This window comes from Dermacentor andersoni, chromosome 1 (genome assembly GCF_023375885.2).
Source record: "Dermacentor andersoni chromosome 1, qqDerAnde1_hic_scaffold, whole genome shotgun sequence".
NCBI lineage: Eukaryota > Metazoa > Arthropoda > Arachnida > Ixodida > Ixodidae > Dermacentor > Dermacentor andersoni.
This window is the reverse complement of record NC_092814.1, coordinates 335312016-335337629: the sequence shown is the minus strand read 5'-3', so window position 1 is coordinate 335337629 and position 25614 is coordinate 335312016. Positions and strand designations below refer to the sequence as shown.

General features: G+C 47.9%; 1 protein-coding gene across 1 annotated transcript in view; it reads left to right on the top strand.

Moving 5' to 3' along the window:
- The first annotated feature begins 255 nt into the window (after positions 1-255).
- The window catches only part of LOC126516941 (uncharacterized), a 71878-nt gene continuing 46519 nt past the window's right edge, over positions 256-25614 (top strand). Inside the window, exons 1-5 of the mRNA XM_055063792.2 lie at positions 256-529; positions 6109-6174; positions 19601-19701; positions 20491-20599; positions 21325-21397. Of these exons, the coding sequence (XP_054919767.1) occupies positions 413-529; positions 6109-6174; positions 19601-19701; positions 20491-20599; positions 21325-21397 (466 nt within the window). The 5' untranslated portion in view covers positions 256-412. The remainder of the gene's footprint in view (positions 530-6108; positions 6175-19600; positions 19702-20490; positions 20600-21324; positions 21398-25614) is intronic.

Here is a 25614-nt window from a genome sequence, read left to right as displayed (position 1 = left end):
ATACGGACGTGTAGCTCAGCCGTCGCCGCGCCGCTGGTCCGTAACATTCCGCGGCTGCAAATATATGAAGCGCGCTATGCATTTCTTGTTATTTTGTGTTTGCAATTGTGACCACGCCGTCGTTAATAAAGAAAGAGAGTAGATGGTCAACACGTTTTCTTGTTAAACAGTAAGATACCAACCACGTACTTAGTTTTAGGTGACAGAAAAAGTGTTTTATTTCCTACAACAATACGACTTTCATGCAATAATATTACATCCGAGCATGTGGCTTCTAGCGCCCCCGCGTGCAATGACACGACACGTCATGTGAAGCATCACATGATCATTCATACATACGTCTGACTGTTGCAACGAGGGGTGCTGCTACACTCTTGCGTGCGCATAGGCTTGCGGGATTCGCACAGGAAAGATGAGTTCGCCGGGCAAGAAGTCGACGCCGGAACTCGTTCAGGACTTCGATCTCGACTATCTCGTGTCCGTCTTTGCGAACAACGTCTTCACTTCCAATGCTACCGATCCTGAAAAGGTAAGCAAGAAAACTAGCTGTGAACCTTGATATAGCGAACTAGCGATTTTACGATCGGGCCAGTTTGTGTCAGAAGACGAGAAAAAAAAAAAAAAGCGTCGCGCAAGCAGGACTGTTCAAGCAAGCAGGAACCAGCCGCCCGTAGTCCTGCGCTTTCTCGCTGCTCCATCAGTACGGCTCGTTTCCTTTTTCGTCGTGATAAAACATCCCTTACACTAGGCGCTTATGACGGCGGCACTGTCTGCAGGTTACCTGCAGTGTTATATTGTTTGGAAATTTTTCGAATGCACCCTATCCCTAGTGTCAGATGCCTGGGAGGTACAATTGAAAGCGTTTCAACGTCTACGAGGAACCTTCAAGGCTGCAATTGTCGGCAGCAATTCATTTGTACACCTTAGGGTAGCACGACTACTTGAGTGGTTAAGAAGCTCCAAATGATGCCAGCCGAGAATGCGGAGTGTTTATGGCTGCTCGGGCGTTTCGAGTTCTTCTATCAACCCAGCTGATGTAGCATAAGTCGCAGGAAAAGGATGTATGCATTGCTTCCGCGAAAATGGCTTGCCTCGAACAGGCAGAAGTTTGTGCCCGTCCATGCTATACGTCGTGGTCACATTGCGGTCGGAATAAATTTGTAAAGTCAACACAAGCAAAAATAGTAATTTTGTGGCCACAGGAATGCGCTGTGTGACGCCGATATGCAGACGCGTCCCTCGCCTGTGAAGTCGGAATCGAAGAACTTGCACGCGCTAAATTTAACCCCGTATCATTGGTTGTGAAATCAGTCCTAGGTGCGTTGCTCCATGTTCCTTTCCACCACTCTATTGCGCAACTTCTTCCACGCTGTGAATCGATAAAGTTCAGTGTAGACGGTTTGCATTGACTTCATCGTGGACACCATCTTAGGGCATACCTGTATAGCTGCCACGTTTCTTGTTTACGCAGCTTCTCGTGGTATATATCCTAAGATGCAAGACGCACTGAGCGACCAATGAATAAGCGATAACCCGGTGAAAGAAACGGTCACAGTGAATAAGCAAAACGATGTACTCGTGATACGGTTCGCAGATGTCATTGTGACCGCCATGTCTGGTTATACTATAGCATGGTGAGATGGGTCTATGACGTCACAACTATCTATTACACTTGAGCTCCGCTTTTTGTGTTCCTTTTCTTTCGTATCGCAGAATTTCGTTGCGTTACTCACTTGCTTATCAACGCTCAATCGCGAACTTAACAATTCGCTTACCCGTGCCCACCCGCGTAATCGATTCGCGTGCCCGCGGTTGTCTCATGCAGGCACACTTACTTATTGCAGTCATTAACATACAGAATACTTGCATTTCTAAATAAACACCAAAATGAAAACGTTCAAGTCAGTACCTTCGCCCGGAAGCAAATGCGAGAACATTTCCTGAATTAAATTAGTCGATGCTCTTTTTCTTAAGTTCGGTTTTTGTTTTTTCACTGATTATTTGTGTATATTGTGCTTTTGAAGATGTATTCATGTAACTATTGTATTCTAATGATGCCTAACAAGGGATATACGACAATCATACCTGTTTTCTATGTTATATTTGCGTTTTTGTTATCTGCATAATTGTCTTGCATTCTTTGTGTCTTCGGCTATATTTTGATTTACCGATTCAAAATTGTGCATGTATAATTTCTGTGATGGGAATCTGCTGTTGCCATAACGGACCCCTAGGCACACTGAAGCTGTTTGTAACAGCTTTTCACATGAGTGACCCCCAAAATTTCGTTGCAAATAAGCGAATCTGAATTCGAGCTCGATACTAGCTATATGCTTCTTCAGAAACAATGAATTATGCGGCTGTTGCCAATGTTGCAGCATAGTCATGCTGCCTAGCTGCAGTCTGAACATGGCTGGTTTTGTGTATTTAATTCATCGACACTTTAAATCTGGCTTCTGTACAAATGATGTTTGGCTACTTACTTGAGGCATCTTGCTCGCTCTTTTCTGTGATATGTGCCGCGCGTATGGCATGTTGGCATGCTAATATTTCAATGGCCCCTTAAGCCCTTTTTATCGAAGAGGAGAAATGCATTTGAAGTTAATATAAGCCATTTCAGAAATGCTTTGCTGCAAAAAAATACTTTAATGCGTTCAGCAAAGGTGGAGTTATTGGCCATCGAACACGTCTTTCGCGGTGCTTCAACTCTTCTTCATTGCCTTGAACTGCTAAGGCTGCAGAAAAGCTGGGCGTGCCCATAGCGCTCCGCCTTCGAAATGTCACGTGGCGCTCAGTTAAATTCGATTTTGGATGTTAACGTGGACGCCACTACTTGCGATTTTGGTGACTACGACGCGCCAAACGTGAGCCAAACGCGGTTGTCCCCAGCGAGCCGCAGTGCGCTAAGCCATAGTGTCGTCGCGGCACCCCGCGGCGACCACGGTATGTGCGTTACGTAGCAGACCGACGTAGTACAACTGTAGTGCGTATGTGCAGCGCTTGCTTTGCGCACGACAGGGCTCGAGTGCGTGCTTGCGCTCATGTGCAACGAATCTGACCATGCTACGTGGTGCGGAAGCAGCTATGTCCTTCACCAGTTTGACCGACGGATAGTAGCCATTTTTGAAGCACTGCCATGGCTTGTCTAACCAGGAGCGGCCAGGAGTGAGCGTGCGTTGGCTGGCAGTCGTCTGTGTGGTCTGAGCTTAAGTTCCGCGTCATTCGTGGCTAGTTGAGTGTTCAAAACTAGTCGAAATCAGCGAGACCCGCCGGCTACGACACCGATAGGCAGGATGGCCAAAGTTTAATTTCTATGTGGCCGGCCGTGGCCGAGCGTGAGCAGATGATAGACGGCTTTTTCCGGAAGGACGCAATTACTATCGAAATCCGAAAGCATACTTTCGCTTACGTCAGCCTGTTTATTGAACTTCGTCAATAAATATACGCAGTAACAGTAGGAAGAAGCGCACCGATCGAAACACCCTTCTTGAATGACGTCAGCTATTGGCCAATAGCAGCTGCGTATGGGAATAGGCTTTATTACGAAATGGAGCGTCCAGAAGAGAATGAGGAGCAGGCTTCTCTTGAAAAGAGGGCGTTTGACAAGGTGACTTCGCGCTCCGCTTGCGAGCTCCACAGGTGACGTCCGACAGCAAAACTCAACTGAGATGTTTACAGCAGCGTATGCTATCCGAGAATTATCTTTTGTTTTACCAAGCCCGCGGGATGGTTCAGGACCTTTTAACGAATGTGCTGCTAACGTAGGTTTTTCGAATTCTGTGAAAAATAACGCCTTTAGTTTATTTGGTACAAATATTCTTCGCTGAACTTCAGTCCATTTACCAGATACTTTGAGGAGCCCAGATAACATAGAAAGTAAACTCCGATCGTCCGTGAATGTCTTGTTTCGAAGTTACAATCAAGTGCGCCAAGCGACAATAAGGCAATCCAAGGCGCTCGGTTTTAAATGTGTAATATTTTTGATGCGTATACCCAACGACGAAACCCGTCCGTCCGTCGTGTCAGACGATCGCTTTCAAGGTGGGGCCCACAGCATGGCGCGGATTCACTTTCGTGCTGCCTCTCGCTGCGACGCGAAGTAAGCCGCGAGAACACAGTGCACACGAAGCTATCAGCACTCTGCGCACGGTGTCCCCATGGCAGATCGCTTTCAAGATAGGGCCCACGCGTCTCGCTTCAACGCGAACTAAGCGGCGAGAACACAGGTCCGTGCGGCCGCGCCATACGCAGCCGCCACCGGAGCACGGTTGATCACAGTTGATGATGGTTCAACGCCAATGGATAAGGCGCCAAAGAGCGATAATGACTTATAACGATCAGAACGTCATCAGTGCACCTGGAGCCGCCACCTGCAGTAGTTGGCTTGCTTCATCAATTCACCTTGCGCCGCCAGGCGCAGCAACTCGTGTCGCCGCAGCGCTGTGGTTTAGAGTGGTCAGATCAAGTTTGATACCACTGATAATGACACCGGGATGCGTGGAGATGAGCAAGTGGCACAATGCGTTCGCATACTTCGACAACTTCCAGAATAGTTTCTGCCTGAATTTTTTTTTGTTCGTCACAAACCTACGAAGTGACTCAGTGAAGCGAGAGAAAGCGAAGAGAACGTTATCGTAACTGAAGCGCAGAAATATTAACGTAAAGGGGGAAATGAAGGTGGACGAAAAAATAACTTGTCTTAGATCGGGACTAAATCCCCGTACTCCTCATTACCCATGCGGTGCTTTACGAAGTAAGCTGTCGCGGCACTATCTTAGCATGGTGCGAACATTAGGCGGTGTTATCGAAAAACAAAAGCAAGAAATCGCACTTCTAAACCCGTGCTCGCTTTTCATGTGTGCGTGATCGGCGGCAGACGGTGTTGTCGCATTTGTGGTTTGGCTACATGCTGTAGCAAGCGCTAAAATTTCCACCGCATGCGATCTATAGTTCCCACGCCTAATGCCGGGCATTGAGCTCACCTCCTACATTGCCGGCCTTGGCCGGTGTAGTAACCTATGGTTTATGCGATCTGCCTGAACTTTCTGAACTACTGCTCATGAGGTGCTGCACTTCGCTATTCTTTTCACCAGTTCAGCACGGCAGCAACTGCACGTCAGCATTCGCTACACCCAGTGCAGGTTTTATGCGCGGGACGAGCAAAGCATTGCTGGGCTCAAGCAGAGTGGGCCGTGCCGGTCTGCACGAGCAAGAAGTGGTATTGCATAGGGGAGAATTAAATCTATCGAAGTTCAAGGAAAGGAAGACCAAGGCCGTTATTATCTTGCGATTGCTATACCGCACAGATCGTAAATCGAAATACGTCCGCACAGAGTGCGCTGCTCCGAATAGCGGGTTGCTGGGGAAAACTAACAGCCCAGCGAAAGCTAAGACGAAGGCTAGCTACACAACGTAAGCTCTGTCGCTCGCCCTCATTTTTCTTCTAGTCTCACTGTTAGTTATAGCCATGAGTCCGCATCCACTTCCCTAGTTTTTTTCCCACTTCATTGATAGCAACGGTGGCGAAGCGATGCACATGATTCAACCACGTGTATGACCTGCGTATGATCAACGAGCGTCATGGCGACGTGGAAGATATATAATTGAGATCAAGAGAAGACTAAGTATATGGGGCACGAGCCGTCATGCGAAATGATAATCACTTTCAGGCGTTGCATTTTCCGATGGCCACCTTTCTGTACAATGCAGCGGCGCGCCTTTGCTGTTGTATTCTATTGGCACGAGGTCAAGACGGTGCACGAAATAATTTTAGCGAACGTTATCACAAGAGCGTAGACGGCATGTGCCAGTGTCGCATTGGTTAGTCTATCGCCTAAAGAAAATGTATTCTTGCAATGCAAGTGAAACTGAGAGTGGTTTTGATTAGAGAGGAAAGGGAGTCGGGGGTGGGGGCGCAATGAATTGACGCGGCGTACCGAGGTGTCTTCTACGTTTCTTTAATTCTGTCTTGTGCGCTGCCATGTTTTCCGAGGCCGAGAAATCCCACTATTAGCTTCGTTATACGAGAGCCGTTTTTCTGACGAGATAAACGTAAGCTCACTGCTTTATTGCCTCTTCCCACTACAGATAGTTTCTTTCTTTCTCAAGGTTCGTACATTCGACGATATCCAACAGAAGTGCGTGGAACTTTTTGACAAGGACTACACAGTAAAGGTATGTACTTTTTCGTATATGAATAACTAGCCAGAAGTAGCAGTCAGTCCCTCTGCTATAATATTTGTCGGTGGCACTGTCCCCTTCGTACACGACTCTCCAGTTGAGGCGGTTGGAATTGCCAATAATGAACTTTCCCTTGTTACCCAGTGGTTATTGTGAAATAAACGTCCTCTCAACGGAAGACAGACGCAGTTCAAAGCTTTCAACTACCAGTCGAAGATACCGACGAATGTTCTTTTCCCACTAGATATTATTGGCAACACACTCCAAGACGTAAACGCTCTTTCATACTTGGTCGTTATGTTCGGTGAGTCGTTTCACTGGAAACCCCATCAATAAGCTTTGGAAAAACCTAATCAGAGCCAGTTATGTCCAACTAAGGTGCCGAAATTATTGTTGAAGAAGCGTCAAATCGCCAATTGAGCGAAAAAGCCGGCGTCTGTCGTCTGTAGCAGCGAAACGGCACCTACGGTCGAATTGCCATTGGCTGCGACGCCACGTCACGAGGGCGGCTCGACGGAGTAGAGTGGGCGAAAGGGTACACATGATGTTTGGCTAGCGCGCCAGGTGTTGCGTGAGGGGAGAGGGCATCGCTGCGACGCCACGTCACTCTCGCTCCCGGAAGCCGGCGCCCGGTCCGTATCGCTCTCCCGCTGGGCTTAGCTGCTGCGCGCGCCTGCCGGCCTTGTTGGCCACTGATGATTTTTCGGCCTCTTGTCACGCAGGACGTCAGTGGCATGCGGTGTTGTCACCGCAGGCTGCTGCTGCTGCTTGCTGACTCGGGCAGCACGTACCGCTACGGTACATTATTCGCAGTGCAAAAGTCGAAGGACAGCTCAGCGGCATTCAATTAGACATTAAAGCTTTCGAATTCACAACTCACAAGAAGTGCTTAGGTGTCCTCGAATTTTCTTATGCAAATATCTTTCGAATAACTTTTCACCTTGTTCTACAGTCATCTGTCGTACTGTGTTACTTCTTGAAGCCATACTTATGGCTCATACACTGAGACAGTTATGTAAATTCAAAATATAGGAACCCGTTTTATGACTTCTTCACATTACAGTGCCAATACTACACCGCTGGTTCAACTAATAAATATTTTACCATTTACTTCATTAGTATATTTTAACTCTTCTAATCATTAATAGCATTGCTACCAACTGCCTACTCTCGGCGGCAAACTTGGCCGAATCACTATGCAATACACGCAGTGTCGTAAAAATATTTTGTCAAGCTCTAAAAGGGAGAAAGGTACGGTAAGTGAATATCAAGTTGTGCCCTAGCTAGTGACACCTCCCACCCAGCGAAGAAAAACTGGCAGCAACGTGGATATTATTACAGCTGTTTCATTGCGACAGCCTCAATTGGCTCATGGCGCGACGCCACCGTCATCAAAAAGCCGGGGCCGAAAAACGGCACACAAATTACGTCACCTTCATATAACTAAAAAAAAAAAAAGGAATAAGACAGTGGCCACGCTGAATATTCAATCCTCTGCCCCACCGCCACTTCTACCGCTCCGTAGCCGTGTGTGCTTACCACTGCGCCAACGTTACAACAGGCAATAGTGATGAATATCTTCAATGCTGCGCACGTGGTCGGGCTCTGCCTGGCGGGAGTTTCAGTAGATGGCGGATGATAGGAGTGGCGCCACTGTCGGCGCTATGGAGTCTTCATCGTCCGAAGTTGAGTCGCTCGCGTCTACATCAGGCGAGACAGCGAAGCGTAGCCCGCGCTGTCAGTTCACTTACGACGACATACGAGACGACCGCAATGCAGCGAAACGTGCGAAGTGAACTGCTGCAGCGAAACAGCGTTCACCACCCAAGCCCCGATAACGCGAAAGGCAGGGCGAGCGGCTGCAGCTAGAACGCGTTCACCATCCAAGTCCCCGACGAGCAGACAAGCGAGCGACATAATTCAGCGACAAGCGATGCTCTCGCACTTACACATCATCAGAATTGCTTAGGCGCCCCCGCAGTTTTATTATGGTCTCCGTTTTTCTGATTATAGTTATCACACGCATTTCCTGGTGCATCCCCACCCGCCATAGTCGCTTAGTGGCTTTCGCGTTGCGCAGCTAAGCACGAGCTCGCGGGATCAAATCCCGGCCACGGCGACCGCATTTCCATGGGGGCGAAATAGGAAAACGTCCGTATACTTATATTTAGGTGCACGTTAAAGAACCCCAGGTGGTCAAAATGAATCCGCAGTCCGCCACTACAGCGTGCCTCAAAATCAGATCGTGCTTTTGGCACGTAAAACCTCAGAATTAAATTTTTCTGGTACCTCTCCTATCCGTGAACTGCTATCTATACACCCTGCACTGTGAAAAGTATTTGTGTTGTATTGTTCACCTTCTCTTATGGAAAGGTACCTTCTTAGTGTTAAGTACGTACTTTTATATGTGCTACCTGTATTTTGCTTTGCTTCTTACACGATATTTTTGTATGGATCTCAACTAGCACCGAGCTAGGGATATAAATGCCTTTTTCGCATCTTTCCCTTTATTCTGTACTACAATTCAAGTGAAAGCGAAGTGTTAATTTTCAGATCCATTTGCTGCCCCGAGACTTCGATTTATAAACACCGGCGCCATCATTCTTTCCAGTAACTATAGCTACTTTCCTTGGTAATTTGGTTTCCCACGGGCTCAGCTGATATACTGAGCTCGAAAAATCGTGCACGTATTCTGCAACAGTTTTAGCTCGGGACTGTGAAACGAAACCTGCGCAAGAGACGCAATCAGAACTGGCGACTGCGGCTCGGGGCACACCATTCTACGCTCAGAATATAGGAATCTGGAAAAGCAGCCGTCCAGTGAACGTCATTATGAAGCATTCTAGTCAATCAGGTAATAGGCGATGATGGGGATTTTTATCAGCATCCCCTTTCGAAACGCGGCGGCAACAATGACCTGTAGCCTGGCTGAGCGCATCAGATATTACATATTTTCAGTCTATAGCACTTTGCCAACGTCTCCTTGATCTTTTCTTCAACAAAGCCTTTATGTATATAATATAGACTTGCCTATGCCTGCAACCACCCGTGCTCTGTAGATGTCTCCCCTGCTTTCTTTCCACCCATACCTTTATCTCCACTGCTGACCAGTTAACGCTTCCATCATCTTTGAATCCCAATGCTGCTGAAAGGTGGATGTTACCTACGGGTCTTGCTGGTTGAATATCTTGGCATTACTTACTATATGCTCAGTCATTGCCGGGAATCGGCAGCAACAAACACAAACCTCAATGTTTTGAATACTTAATTATGTGGGTAATGACTTCCACGAGTGCTCATTCAGCACTTATGGGAATGTCCGATAGTCTTGCATGTGATGTCTGCGGCTGCGAGGAGGACATATGCCCCCTATTAGGGCCCCAGTCCTCAATTCGAGAGACAATGATAATCAATGTGGAACGCGTTCAGGCGATAGCAGTGTGCAGGCACTACTGGACTGCCGTCCGCACCGTTCATCGGTCCAGAAGGTAGTGAAAGCCCTTTTCTGCATTTTTAAACCGACTGGCTTGTGTGAGCGGCTTTAACTGCGTGGTGCTGTCCGCACGCGTGCACACATTCACCGCTTTACTCTTCCCCTTCTTTATATTCCCGTTTTCCCTTCCTCTAGTGTAGGGTAGCCAACCATACGCTTTTCTGATTTACGTGCATACCTTTCCCTTCCTTTTCTCTTGCTCTCGCTCTGTGTTTGTCCCTGTATGGTCATCAGGCAGCCAGCCTAGGCCTGAAATTGCAAGTCACTGCCTTTTGCGTTACTGTTCAAGTTTTCTTGAAGATCAACAGTTCAACCTATTAGCAATTCACAAGATCAACAGAATGCCGTTTTCGAGCATTAGTGCTGGCACCATTACTACTTTCAAAATTCCTTGCACATGACATACAGGATTGTTCAAATAAATGCTGATGCTCTTAAAACATTTACTTCTCAAATTATTCGTCGGTACTTGGATCCCATCCTTTATGATCCCAAGTAAGTGAAATGCACGTGTGCTATCATCGGTACCAAGCCTAGACAACATGTGTCAAACAATCTTGTGACACTCATACTTAAAGTTCGCCTCCAATGCTTTAACAACAGCTTGTTCCATGTCAAAACAATGTCTTCTTCAGCGTGAGGTACATAAATAAGTTTGACAATGCCGCATCTGTACTGTTGGATGGGTAAGCGGATCGTGGCAATGCTAGCAATAACTAACTAAAGAAAAAAAGAACAATGCTTTCAAATGAAACAAGGCGTAGAAGAAGGCGAACTCTTAAGTATATATCACGAGATTGGCTTCAGTTATGTTATCTGTAGACTTGGTAGAAAACGGCGGGTCCCGTGCGTGCATTTCACTTACTGGGGAACATATAGGAAAAGGGATAACATTAATAAAAGGGCAAAAATAATTTTCAGAACTAAAGATTTCATAGCATTCGTGGCTGTCTTCATTGAACATACATTGTATAATGTAGCCACCAAGTGTTCAGTTTCATTATAGCTGCAGTCCTCTTCACACTCACATTATCTTGGATGTTAGAGTAGGCAAAATCAAATACAAATGCAGTTAAAATACAATGCGCCATCTACCCACGTTCCAGCGAGTGCTATCCGTCATCGTCCCAAACGCACGGCAAAGCGAAACGGTCGCTGAAGAGCGTAGCTACATGGACAAGTGCTGCTTTCGCCTTTAGTAGTTAAAGCAATGTATTCCCACTACTGTGCGCTATCAGTGGCAAAAAAAGTATGTGTTAAACGCCAGGGAAAACTAGGAATGTTTCAGGAATGAGGACAAAAAATCGGTGAATTAAACTTAATTACGCATGCGACAGTGGCGGATGCAGATGTTGCGTGGCATCTGTTGATAGCGTCTAAAAGTAGCATTTTAACTTGATCGCATTCCCTTGCGTCTGTTTGTTTACCATAATGTGTATACAATAGTCGCCCCAAACATTCTTGCTGCATTATTTTTTCTTTAAGCGAATTCGTTTAACTGCGACCTCAAGGGCAGCACTAGTTAACGTACAAAAGTTTTGAAATGTCTGTTTAGCCAATGAGTGCAACTACTCTTTTAACTAATGGGGGTTACTCTTTTATCACAATTCTGGTTGAGGTTTTCCATTCATATTTTGCTTTATTAAGGCAAGAAAGATTGAACATTACCGTTTTCACGGCTGAAGTGTGTTTTGCGAGTTCAAAAAAATCGCCGGTTGCAATGGCACACCATTTGAAACTCGTTTTTCAAAAAGCGGATTAATCTTAGGGAATAAACAAAAGGAAATTTCCACAAAGGGTTTGTGGAAATTGTACCTTGGTTCATACTTAAGGCATAAAATGCATTCTGACAGGAAGAATGCCTGCTATTAGCATTTATTCATTGAAAAGTTGAGAGCTCGTACAAGTTTAACTAAGGAACTTATGCGAAGCGCAAAAAAGGAGCAGGTACGACATTGCTGCAAATTCCTAGTGCTATACTTACAGTAGGTCCACGGTAGAGATGAAACAAGGATCCGCGGAGCGCTGTGTCCGAAAGCTGTCTGTGCTACACCAGGCAGTATTTTGTTGCATCGCATGTGCGTTCGTCTACCATGGTTTCCTTCGGACTTCAATTATTCAGCATCTTGGCGTTCAGCTCTCGGACTACAGGAGCTGCAAGTCTCCAGGTTGCACGGGGCTCCAGCCCCAACGTCTCTATGTACAGTGAAGCGCTCGACTAAACAGACGCCGGAAACGCAATATCAATGCAAGAATTAAGCAGTAGCGCGACTGATGGCAAAGCACGCACTGAATGTTGCAGATGACTCGATGATTTCGGCAACTGCTTCATTCCTGTCTCACCGTTGCTTGGTCTGTGCATCTATATTTGAACTTGACTGCGCTGGAGTGAAACTGTTCCTTGAAGAATCGGGAAAATCAACGTGAAGACACTATGAAATTAATTGGGCTCTTTAGACTGGTTCATGGCCTCTCTCTAATAAATTCAGTGAGGCTGTGGTCACATCTTATATGCCAAGGCAGCATGGCAGGCCTTGTACATTTAGTGTCAATAGCTTGCTTATCATTGTCGAAACGGTTTTCTTTCCGCCTATTTAACCAAAAATATGGGCAGATCCCGAAGGTTGCGCAGTCTAAAAAAACATTGGGGCAGAACTAAACTACGACTATACAATTATGCGAGTAGCGTTTCTTAGATGAAAATTAATTTATTCATTCTTGGCATTGTCAGAAAAGTTTTCTTTTTGGCTATCAATCGTTTTCACGAAGCACCCAAAGCTCTCTAATGCGCTATTTCAACGCACATGTTTCGTCAATTAAGTCTACCTAACTTAGTATAAATAGCGTGTAAAGAGTGCTCACAGTGTGTAAGGTGTACACAGAGCATCAAATACTTATTTAGCGTACAATAAATTAATTTTCATCTCAAAAGAAAGCCAATCGCAAGCTTGGATAGTCATCATTTGCCCCAAGTTTAGTCTCGTATATTCTGAATACCTTGTGAACAATTTTGATTATGCGCTGAAGATTGTACTTTGTTCAAAGAAATCGCGAGCTCTAATTAGTTACAATGACCGCGGTGCTAATCTTGGCAATCCACATAAATGGTTTAAGCAATGAGGGAATGATACTGACTACGAGAAAAGTCAACTTCTTTCAAGTTACTGCCCTGCCAACACAAGAGAGAAAGAGAGAGAGAGATGGGGATATAAGGAAGGCAGGAATGTTAACCAGTCAAGAGTCCGATTGGCTACCCTACGCTGGGGGAAGGGAGAAAGGAGAGAGAGAGGGTATAGAGACGTGCACTTGCAGTACTTGAGTCAAAGCCGCTCGAACAAATCAGACATTCTCAGAAAGCACGACAATGCCTTCACTGCCTTCTGAGCCGATGATCGGTGGGGACGGTGTTCTAGGGCTGTCGGTTCACTCAGAGGATGATCATTTAGTTTCCTCAATGTGTTGGACAAAGTCAACAAGTAATGCAAATATCAGTGAGGTAAATAAATGAAAAATCATTAAATTCTATAGGATTACTTACCAAAATCACGATATCATTGAGGCACGCCCGAGTAGTGGACGCCGGTATAATTTTGACCATCTGGAGCTCTTTAACATGCACATAACGGTACAGGGGCGTTTTTGCATTTCGCCCCCATCGACATGCGACCGCTGCGGTGGGCAGGCAATCCCGCGCGATGGTACATACTTCTAGGATATTTTGAAATAGTTACATTTAATTACACTACTTTTAGGACTTCACTGGACACCCACACATATGTGAAACCCTTTTCGTCACGCCCACACAGGCGTCGCCGTGATCACAATTGGCTCCCATTTTCGGCGTGTTTTTTTTTCGCAGAATCACTGAGCGGAGCTGGTTACCGCCTGACGTACTCCCATTTGATTCTCCACGTACATTGGAACGCGAGGTTGCTTCACTCATCAATCTTTGCATGGCATTGTTGTATGTTCTGGCTGACTTCTCGGCTACATTGTACTTTGCTTGTATAACACTTCATTCTGTTTATGTCGCGCTTGGTTTAGCTGCTGCGTTCTTTGTTTTTGTATAGTTTGCTCATGATTTCAGTGTTACTTTATGATCTGATCTCTGTGTTAGTTGCATTGTACAGCTGTACGGTGCAGTAATAACATGTTCTTCGTATTCTTGCAACCACACCAGCACGGTCTCAGAAAATGCAGTACAACCTACATAAAGTACATAAACTAGTGGCATATGTTCATCCAACTCGGAAGCAGTTTCCTGAAGCATCAACCTTAACTTCTGAACCTTAAACTTCGCTGCGACACTTCACTGTTGCATGTGTTCTAAGGTGTCCGTGTACTAAATATAACAATAATTACCCTGAACAAAATCAAAGTTAACCTGTCAGGTGTATTTTTAAGATCTGCAGCGTTAGATTACCACCTCCGGCCCCCGTCTTGGTAGCGTAGTGGTTATGGCGTTGCCCTACTAAGCCCGACGGGGCCGCATCGAATACCAGCCGCGGCGGCCTCATTGCGATGCTGGTGAAATGCAAAAACGTCCGTGTACCGCGCATTGGTTGCCAGGTTGTCTAGATTAGTCCAGAGTCCTTCACTACAGCGTGCCTCGTAACCAGATAGTGGTTTTGGCACGTAAAACCCCCAGGATTTATTTCACCCCCTCAGGCTTAATGCACACTACTAACATACTACCACTGGATGTACTCAAATAAGAGGTTTAGAACAGATTTTATCTCTGAACTTTTCAATAGCAAATTGGCCCTCGATTTATAATCATAATAAAGATGAAATGCTTTTAGCTCCCATTGTTGACGACCTTCAACAGACCTTGGGCCAAAAGCCAGAGCCGTTGTCCGGACAAGTTGCGAGAACAAAACGAGTTCATCCGGGCAACCAGTCAAAACTTAGGAAAATGTAGTCTCTAGCCCCCAACCCGTTGTGCAAAAATGCATTACACACGTTAGTTACTGCCTAAACAAGTTAAAAAAAACATTGCTTTCGATGTCTTCCTAATGTTTGACAATATCACTCAAGCTGTAACGTCTAGTACGCTGAAGTTTTATTTGTCATTTCAAATAGCGACGTTCAAAAGGCAGATACAGGGCACGATATACTTCATTGTCACCTTATGGCGCTGAGAGCTCTTTCGAACGCCAGCGGTCTGCGAGTTCCGCGGTGCGGGTTTTACATCTCTTCGAGAGATGGCGCCAAGCAGCGTGGAGTCACCTTCAGGCGCTTCTACTCACCGCGGTGGGTTATCGGTTAAAGTACAAACTCCATGCAAGCGATATTGCGCGCGACAGCGACAAGAGACGCGATGGAGATGGCTATCGCGTTCGCTCGTCGCCTACAAGTTGCACCCCATGCGAGCGATGACTTCGAGCGACGTCTCCCCAGTGTTGTTGGTATGAGGGCAGCAATATAAGCGCCGAAACTAGCGTGACGCGTGCTTTATTAACTTAAGTTGATGTGTTTTACTATAAAATGCAGCATAAAATATTTCTGAACGTCTTCCAGTAGGTTCTTATCCTTGTACTATACAAATTCAATCGTTTGCTCGTTCCGCGCCACAATCGGTAGTAATTGATTGATGTACATCCAATTCCGGCTTCGCGCTATTGGCTAGTCGCTTATAGCACTTCCGGGCGACGAGCGACGAATTCTAGATTTACAGAACCGAGCGATCGCGCGACAAGGGGCCGAATCTTATAACGGTTCGGAATACGAAGCGTTCGCTTCGCCGCTTACGTCACTAGATGTGCCACTCCCAAGCCGGTGGTGAAAGAAGGGGAGGACGCGATTAATAGATGAGAGGGTGCCACCTCTGAAGTGCACGTCACTATATGACGAGTTATTCGAGGAATTGCAGAATGTTTCTGCTTGTTAAATAAATGTAAAATATAAATTAAATATGATACGCCAAGTTCTGAAGTATAAACTTGTGATGCCGGGCGTTTACGCAATGCAGAAGTAATTGATTAATGTCATTCTTTTTCATTCTCAGCCCACAGGCGGTATCGCAAGCGTAAATGAGTTGGCAGAGCGCAGCGCTATGTCGTCTGCTGCCAGGAGCTCGCACGATGCACGCAACACGAACGCACTGCCAGCACTTCTTAAGTAGCTAGCGCGACAAAACCATGAACTGGTTCTTAGGCACACCATTACTAGCCGATTATATCAATTTTCCTTCATTTTTCCCCCTTCGTCATCGGCTCGGACATGACTCGCTCGCCACCGCGCTGCCGCTGTCCCTGCCATCTGCCCCACGGCGCGTCGTGTGATAGAAGCAATGGAACTTGAAATCGAACATTACGATATACGGGCCCTGTATTGCCTGCGCGAAGTCAAATCGAAGAGTGTGGTGCTGACGGTGCGCGCTGTGCCGTGAAATCGAGGAACAAAGTGCGGCACTCCCAGAACTAGAGAAAAAAGGGCAGCCAAATAAGAGATCTCCACAATATCTTCCCGTCCTGACTGTATAGTTTTATCAGCCGAACGAAGGAAGCGCTGAGCCAGCCTAGGTTGAACGCTTCTGACTGCTGAACGGCGATCTGCAAGCTATTCGCGCTGGCGATAGCACTGGGAATTCGATCTCACCATGCAAATATCTCCTTGGCATTGGCTTTGAAGCCGAGGTCACGGGAAAGCTGACCCAGCCCTTCAACCGGCCAACACAGTAATTGCGAGAGCAACTTTGTGGACAGTGTCGGCAGCAGAGATCTAGGCCATTCCGATTAATGCTTCGTATCCGACTGACCTCTGGGAGCTGCCGGTGGCGATGAACCGCAGCGCGCAATATTACTTCCTCTGCGTGGAATGGCCACTCGTACGCCTTGCACCCGAGTCTCCTACATTTGATAGCGTAGCCTGCTAAAAGGTCTACTTAGAAAGCCAGCAAGGGCGGTGCAACTCATTATCCGCCACTTCGAACGCGTATCGCACTTCCAGCCGTGGTCGACACGGAAAGAGCAACGCCAAACAGACGACGAAGGCAAGTAATAGCCTCAGAAGTCACCAACGCACGCGCGCTCGACGCCCGCGTGTCTCCGGGGTCGTGCGACCGGCGCGCGCGGCCAGGGTCATAAGCCAACAGTGAAGCCACAGCAACGGAACCCAAAGCCGACTACCCCTTCGCCGGTTCCTACGACCGGTTCGCTTTGAAGATGATTGACAGATGCGTGACGTATTCAAAAATTGCGATACCGCCCCGCTGCCTCTGACTACCTGTGACGTAATCAAAATTTTGGCCAATCGACTGGGGCCAAAGGAACGGTTCCCCAACCACACCGTTATAAGATTCCGCCCAAGACCGAGCGATGTGTTGAAGCGACGGCCCGATCAGTCGCTCGTCGCTGTCGCGCACATAATCGCGCTCATGGGGTTTAGCCTTAAGGTGTTGCGCTGCTTAGCACGACGTTGCGGCATCAAATACGGTCGCATTTCGATGGAGGCCAAACGCAAAGACATGCGTGTCCCGTGCATCGGGGGCACGTTAGATTCCCTGGTGGTCAAAATGAATCCGGAGTCACCCACTACGCCATGCCTCGCAATCAGATCGTGATTTTGGCACGTAAAACCCCACAATTCAATGCATTCTTTTTCTGGCTGGGCAGTGCGCTCTGTCTCCCTGACGTCTTTCGTTGCCTGTCATGCGGCATTAGCCGGTTTTCTTCTAGCGCACAGTATGGCATGGTGCGGTGTGATGTGGCGGGGCGTGCCGTTGCGAACATGCACTACACCCATTTTAAGATTGTGGCTAGTATCATCTCCAACCAATCTGCTTTGCTCGTTGCCATTTCATGTTTGCATCTACTCTCGATTACGGGAGAGCCAGCAATTTTTTATCACCTTTAACTAGAAGACCTATCGGATGCCGCAGAAAAGAAAGATAAGAAAATACAGCACCAATGCTATTACTGAACGCACCGACCTGTTAATTTTTAATGCGAAAGCAATACTGCTCGCACTTTCGGCCCATCGGTGGTCGTGGCGCCTCCTTACACAGATGCGCGTCACGTGACCGTGTGACGTCACGCCAGAACGAGAGACGGGGCCCCAGCTCGCGGCATCGATGGTGGAGGTGAAGCCTTGCGCGCCGCTACTGCGGTGCTACCGAGAGGGCGCTCGCTGGTGTGACGTCACGCCAGACCGAGAGACGGGGCCTCAGCTCGCGGCATCACGGAGGAAGGAAACTAAGGAGAGGCCCTGACATCACTCTTTGTGAAGCTAAAGTGAAGCCGGAAGTTGGCGTTGCTCATGGCGTTGCTCCGCCTATCGGGCCAAACATGTCTCGCCAAACCACGCCGCGCTGCGCGCAACCGTGCTGCACGGACCCGTCCGCTCCGCAGCGATACTATGCAATCGTTAGCACGTTAGCATGATTCCGCGAAAGAGGGCAACATTTCCCGCGAATATTTATTCGTCCGTAGCCATCGCCGTGGCGCGCTACATAGCGTACAGCGTTGCATGCGCGTTCATTTCACGAACTTTAGTTCCTCCTGTCCCATCTGGCCACAGCAACATCCAGTAGAGCACGGTCCAGATAACGCAGCGCGACAAAACACGGAGACCAACGCAAACCCGCCCACATGGCGCCTTTGCCACGGTACGAAACCTACGGAGCTACACGTGTGAGCGCACAGAATAACAAAGCCGCCATTGTGGCCCGAAAGGTGGGGCTACTACAGCAAAGAAATAAAAAAACAGCAAAACAAAGGAGAACCTACTACCTCATTTCCTCCACACTTTTCTCATAGGGCGCGGAGGGGGTAGGGCCTCTCCTCAGTTTCCTTCCTCCATGCGCGGCATCGATGGTGGAGGCGAAGCCTTGCGCGCCGCTGCTGCGGCGCTACCGAGAGAGGGCGCTCGCTGGTGTGGCGTCATGCTAGGAGGATAAATGGGGCTACAGCTCGGCTCCTCGCAGTGGTCGGCGCGCTGCCTTGCGCTATGTCAAATGATGTATAGCCATAAGTTTAACAAAGGGCAACCATGTCCACACCATCAGCCGAACCAAGGCGCAGCAATCTTCCAGGCTTAACCAAGCTAAGCCTTCAGCCAATTTTTTTTCTCATACTCGAAGTGATTGGAATTGTTTAATTGAAGCAGATGAGACACTGGGGCATTATCATCGTTCTTATGTGTTCTTGTTGCTGGTTTTGATGCGGATGTTTTTTTTTTATTTTGCATTGTACTGGCCACCCTACTGCGACCTTTTAAGACAGCAGTGCGCAATGCTGTATGAATAAAACTGCTACCCAAAATGCAGCAGGTTGCATGCGGCTACAACTAAAACAATTAACTTGAGAGGCATAGTGCTTACGATCACCTGCCCGCTGTCGCTTAGTGGTGATGCTCAGTTGTCAAGCACGAGGTTACGGGTTGGAATGCCGGCTACGGGTACCGAATTTGGATAGTAGTGTAGTGACAAAACGCTTGTGTAGTTAAAGGGGTCGGCAGTGATCAGACTCATTACGGCGTCTCTCACAACCCATGCGTTGCTTTCACACATAAAGTCCCGTCATTTAATTTTTACTTTACACCTTACCAGCCACGTGCCATGGTAGCTTAGTGACTATGGTGGTGCGCTGCTGAGCTCGAATTCATGAGTGCGACCTCTACCACGGCGCCCCAATTTCGATGGTCACGAAATGCAAAAACGCTGGGATTTAGATGCACGTTTAGGAACCTAAGATGGTCAAAATTATATCGTATACCCGCCTACGATGGCATGCCTTCAAATCAATCATGGTTTAGGAACCTAAAACCGAGAATTTAACTAAATTTCCACTCCTCTCCTTTTCCAATAATCACGCGACTGCTTCTGGAGAGTGCACTTATTTGTAAGCTACTGTTGATATTGTGTGATAACGTGACAACTTTTTTAAGCAAGCGGAATTCTGTTGTAAATCCATTTCTGCTGCACAGGTGATAGACAACGATCGTGGGAAGCTGAGCGCCACTTATCCCAACAAGATAGTGTCCTTGGCGCTTCCGGCTGATAACGGCGACAGTAATGATGGCGACAGGCAAGTTACATACCTCTAAGTCTTCCATTTGTGTTCGACCCTCCGGGGGGTCCAAGAGCCCATGGTTTCTGGCCCCGAGCAGCGGGGTCGGCGGCACTGAATCTCGGCCTGGGCGGGCCCGCATATCAATGGTCGTGGACTGCAAAAGCACTAGTGTGTCATTTAGGTACGGCTAGATCAATCCTGATCACCCCATATGGCGGCCCTCGTGGCACACATTACTGTTTCGCGTCGTAAAACTGAGTTATTCTTTTTTCTTTCTCTTTTACGCCTGTAAGCGAGAACAGCACATCTGCTATTTTTATTATTAAAAGTTTGCGCACGAGAGATTGACACGACGGGTGATACAGGATGCCTCTTTTGCGTTATTCAAGTAGTTCAGCAATTATATGTCGGGAACTCAACGCGGAAACTCCTTGCGTTCGATTGTGAGCGGCCATTGTGAAGCAGTCCTTATGGTGCCTGTGCTATCCTTTGTTTTAAAAGCAAATCTCGATTAGTGAAGCAGTTGTAATTCTTAGGAAAGTAAACTACTTTGAAAGGTGTCTGTTGATGCAAGGGCGAGGTCGCCAATCTAAATAAAGGACGTGGTGAATGAATTGCCGCGTGTCACCTACTGTGTCCTATATGTCAATTTCTATTGAAAGTTGGTGTTGATTTCAGACCAACATGTAGTTCACTAACACAGTCAGATGTATGCTATAATATTGCGCGTTGCTGCCCTTTTTCATGCATCCCACTTTTCCTGGTTTCACCCACAATTCTTGGCTCGTGTCTCGCTCTTTCCAGCAATGACCATCAACGACGCACTCACGAACTTCGGATGCACATGCAGAAGTCGCGAGTGGCCAGGGCACGCACACGTTTTGTTGTTCCCGTCATATTATACGACGGAAAGGTATGACGTGCTCGCATGTGTACGACGGTCGGGCCGTGGAGCACGCTCTGTGCACGATCCTCTAATGAATATTTTTCATGTAAAACGGTTGACTGTCACCCCGTGAAAGCTGTAATTGCTATTCGCTCTGTCCAGAATTGAATACTCTAGAGTAGCATTTGTGAACGTCATATCCTGCGTCTTATTTCTTGAAAGATGTATTAGCCCAGCTCTTTTTACTATTCGCACAAAATGTATTCCTTGGATGACGCTTGGCTACAGCTTGGTATTACGGAAATCATCGGTGAATATTTACCGAATTATCGACTATACCGCTGAGAAACTTGTATGGTAATATGAACGATGGGTGAGGATAAGAGATTCAATTAATTTGTCTGCCTATGGTTTTTAATTGCTGCTGTATGGATATTTCAGTGCCTCTACGCAATAACGTTATCAGCGACTCATTTTTACCCGATCCGTTCCGACGTAAGACGCACTTTTTGGCTGTTAGAGCTACGAACAATTAGAGCTGGCCAAGCAACCTCCTCGGTCGACGCTTCAGGTACTAGAGGCCGAAGCTCCTAGAACAATTTAAGACTTCGAAACCGCACGATAACTTGCACGTGCACGCTTATCCCTTTCAGCATACAAAGGTGTATACTTGAGCTTACTTGAGCTACTAATACTGTATGATTCATTGGTTAGATATTATGTCGGATTGCGCATTTTACTTTCCACCGCAGCATATATGCAGGTCTGCAACGCTTTCTGGAGGAATAGAGATCTACACACGAACTCTGGCGGATTATCTTTGCGGTAGGTACTCAGTTTTCCAGCACCCTCATCTGTTGCCGCTTTCGTGCGTATTTCAACTAATACTGTCAGTTCTCACTTACATTTTGATGTCGGAGCAGAGTGTTGTTTTTGCGATAAGTAATCAAGCTTAAATATGCCTAAATGTTGTGTCAGTGTTACTTTGAAAAAATATTCCCTATCTTCTTCGAAAAAAAAGGTAGTAACCGGTGCATTACTAAATATACCACTCGTTATTACCACCTGACTAGCTGTTTACTACCTCCAATAATCTAGTTATATGAAGTGGTACTTTTACAAAGAAGTTACTACGTGTGATAGACGAGTTAGTAAAAGCTCCTACCTCGCCTGACCCGGGCTGTATTATGCTCTGTAGTGCTGGTCTGCATGCGATAGACTAACATGATCCATTATGTTTGATTAAAATTGGACACTTTGCAAATTCCAAAGTGTATTCGGCGAAAGGCTGTTCCCATTCGACTGACTATGCCATGTCCTTTTTTTTTTTTTGTGCATGGCACTCCCAGTGGAATGGGCACAGGCTTGTGCCGAACACACTTCGGAATTTACATGTGCCGAACACACTTCGGAACTTACAAAGTGTCGTTCAATTCCTTTTGACGAAGATTGATAAAGTGTGCTTTGAAGTAAACGATGGACTGTGTATTCATGAATTATTTGTGTCTTTGCTTTATTGCCCCATGAATTCCTTATGCTTGGCTGGGTCGACGTCTACGATAGCTGCCTTGTGATCACTGAAATATACTGATATGCACTCGAGATCTTTGGTGGTTGGACATGTCTGGATGACGAGATCAAGACAGCTGCCATGCTGCGTGGTGGCTGTTGTCGTCGGTGTGACCAACTGAAATGCTAGTGAACTTTGTAGACCACAGACAAATGCACATCTGTTCCTATAGCGTATTGGTTGAAATCCCCGACAATCTTCCAGGGCACGGACGGACGGACGGTCGGACGCCGCGAGTATGAGTGATTAAAGCCTTTCGCCTTAATCGCTTCCGTACCGCTTCCCTGGCCTTGGTGCCCGGTGACATGTTAGCCCGCCGCTTGCGCATTCGCTCATTCTTCTTCTGGCGTTTGGCATCGGGGGAATCCACATTCTTGGGCACTTCTCCGAACCGCTTGGCGTGGAATCATCACCGGGCCGCTTGGCAGCCATCCGACTAAAGCGGGAGACACACGGTCCGATTCGGCGTCCGATCCGGCGTCCGACGCGCCGGAACGGCAGCCGGAATCGAGGTGTTTTGCCGTGCCGAAGCGCCGGATCGGACGTCCGGCGTGCGACAAGCCGGGCAGATTTTCATCGTCCGACGCGTCCGACAACCGCACCGTCGTCTGGCCGCAGCCAATGACAGCGCGGCTGGCATGTGACGTTCTCTGACGTTCCCTCCACGGAGGCGGCGCTGGCTGGCCGGTTTCTCGCATTGTATTTTGTTTTTTTTTGTTTTCCTTGCCTGCTGCAGTTTGTTTCCGACACGAAATAGTTACCAGTTCAGTAAAATTATCTCGAACGTGTTCCTGTTATGCAAAGCAGCGCCTAGTACACTAGCACTAGGCTACTGGCGAGATCAGGAGCCGCGACGCGAGGGCATTTCGTGGGCAGACCACACACCGGCCGTACGTCTCGGCGAGGCTGCTCGCTTCGCTTGCACATTTGCCCTTCGCAACGACTGCGTTGAGTAAACCAATTGTATTTAATTACTGGCTACCTAAGTGTACAGTGTTAATTGTTTTGGCAAACATAAGCGCTCTTCGACGAGCTCGGGTTGGATCGTAAGCGCCGTCGACCGCGGCGTCTGCCTAGCTAGGCCTAGTGGCCCTATCGCTGGCTGTTAGCGGAGTCGTCAGTGGATAACGCGCCGTCGTGAAGTGTTCTGCCACTCGCAGGGGCATAATTTTATTGACAGTGTTCGCGTAAAGCGAAGCAATGTTGTGCAGAGTTGTTTATATTGCGTTTCTCGACGTGGCTATGAAGTCAAGCGGGGGGGGGGGGGCTGGATCTGGGTGGAGCTTACGCGCCGCTCAATCTTTCGGATGCACGCACCGTGTGCCCCGAATCGTCGTATGCCGCATGCCGGAGCATGCGGCGCCGCACGTCGGATCGGACGCCGAATCGTACCGTGTGTCTCCTGCTTAACTCGACAGCTGCACCAAGACGGCTGACGAAGGAGCGTTGCCGCATCCGCCGCTGTGCTATCACGTGATTCCTGAGAGAGTTTAAGGGGGAGAGGTCACAGCTGTAGCGGCGCGGCTGTTGCTATGCGCCGCTGTGCCATCACGTGATTGCTGAGAGAGTGTGAGGGGGAGAGGCCACAGCTGGTACCGTTCCAGGGCACGGGCGGACGGACGGTCGGACGCCGCGAGTATGAGCCTTTAAAGGCTTTCGCCTTAATAGTTATGTGCTGCGCCACCAGGTTATTCCTAGAAACGTGCCACCCATAGTATACCGATCGTATTGTGCGATACGTTGTTCCATTTTGTCGTTTGTTCTTTTCTGTACAGTGCACCCCGCCGGGGCGTCTCCGTCAGCAAGCGTTTCGTGTGTTACGGACCCACGTACCCAAGCACACGTGGACTGGACCTCCCGTGTGTAGCCGAGCGCGGTTTAGCTGTGTCCGGGGAAAGGGGATCCTGGGGGTTGAGCCGATGCTGGGTGTTCGTACCGTTAAGGCCCCTCGGCGGAGGTAACACACCTCATTGGCCTCTGCTTCTCGTAGATGGCACCTCCAGACTGACCCACCTGGGGGAAATCGGCAGTCGCCTTTTCCTGTCTCCCTCTTCAATCTTTCTTTCCTATCTTCTTTCTTGTACTCTCCTATCGCCTCTTCTTTTCAGTCACTTCCTATTTTTCCTAGGCGTCTTGCGTTAACCTTGTGTGTGTGCCCTCCCTTGGGTGTGATATATTAGGGTATAGTGGCAATGTACGGTTGGCGCCTGCAGACTTACGCGTTAAGCGCTGCAGCGTCCCCTAGCTGGGCTCCGTGGTTGGCGGCTGCCATTGCTGCCGAAAAGAAACCGAACTACTATGGGAAGACCAGCATACTTGATCGTCACCCTCAAAAGAGAGGATGCACCGAGGAACTAAACACCTAAACATTTCAACCGACCAAAAGAGACCTATTCGAAATTCTATGTTGTACACAATGTGAATCAAAAAAACAGGCCAGATTAATTTCTCCATTCATAGTAGCAAAATCTTTGACTGAAGCTTAGTGTCAGGTTATGAAGCGATAAAAATGGCTAGCGGAGACCTTCTTCTCGAGATCCCTCAGAAATATCAGTAGGAGAAGCTCGGCAGTCTTGTGACGTTTGGAAACATACCAAATTCTGTCACAACACACCGATCAATGAATAGCTCACGCCGAGTCGTATCAGAAGCAGACCTGGAATTGTCAGAAGCTAAACTCCTGCAAGGGTGGAAAGATCAAAATGTCACCAATGTTAAACTTATCATTATTAGACAGGACAACAAAGAAATTCCCACCAAACATCTTATCCTAACATTGGCATCTAGCGTTCTGCCGGAAACCATTGAAACAGGATGCATTAGGTTAACTGTCCGACCATATATCCCAAACCCTAGACGATGCACACAATGCCAAAGATTTGGCCATCGATCGTAGAGCTGTCGTGGTCAAATAACCTGTGCAAAGTGTGGAGTCCAGGGCCACCCTTCCGACAACTGTAGTGGCACACCTCACTGTGTCAACTGCAGTGGTGATCACCCAGCCTACTTACGTTCCTGTCCGAAGTGGAAAGAAAGGCAATCACCTTAAAAGTCAAAGAAAATATTGCTTTTAAGGAAGCCCATAAGAGCTGCTCACCCTTCCACAGCAAACCTTATGCTGATGTGGCGCGTCAGGGGGCAGCTTCGCAGTGGCCACTGAGAAGTGCCCAGCCCGCGCGCAGCGAGCTGTCGCTTGCGGCTCCTGCCCCCGGGTGGAAGTAGCTAAGCCTAACCCACCCAACCAGCAAACGGGCCAGGCTACCCTAGGGTTGCCAGCACCACAAAAGTTATGGGCGGCAACCTGCGCTACGCGTAACGATCCCGCAGGACCGCCAGCAGCCCTCAAGATGGGCGCGTGTCAACGCTACCGCACCTTCCTGGCCCCTGCTGGCGGTGGCAACAGCCGGCGCAGTTCAGACACAAAGGCAGCTCCCATGGACCTCCGAGCTGGTCAACTCAGGGGTCTCGTCCT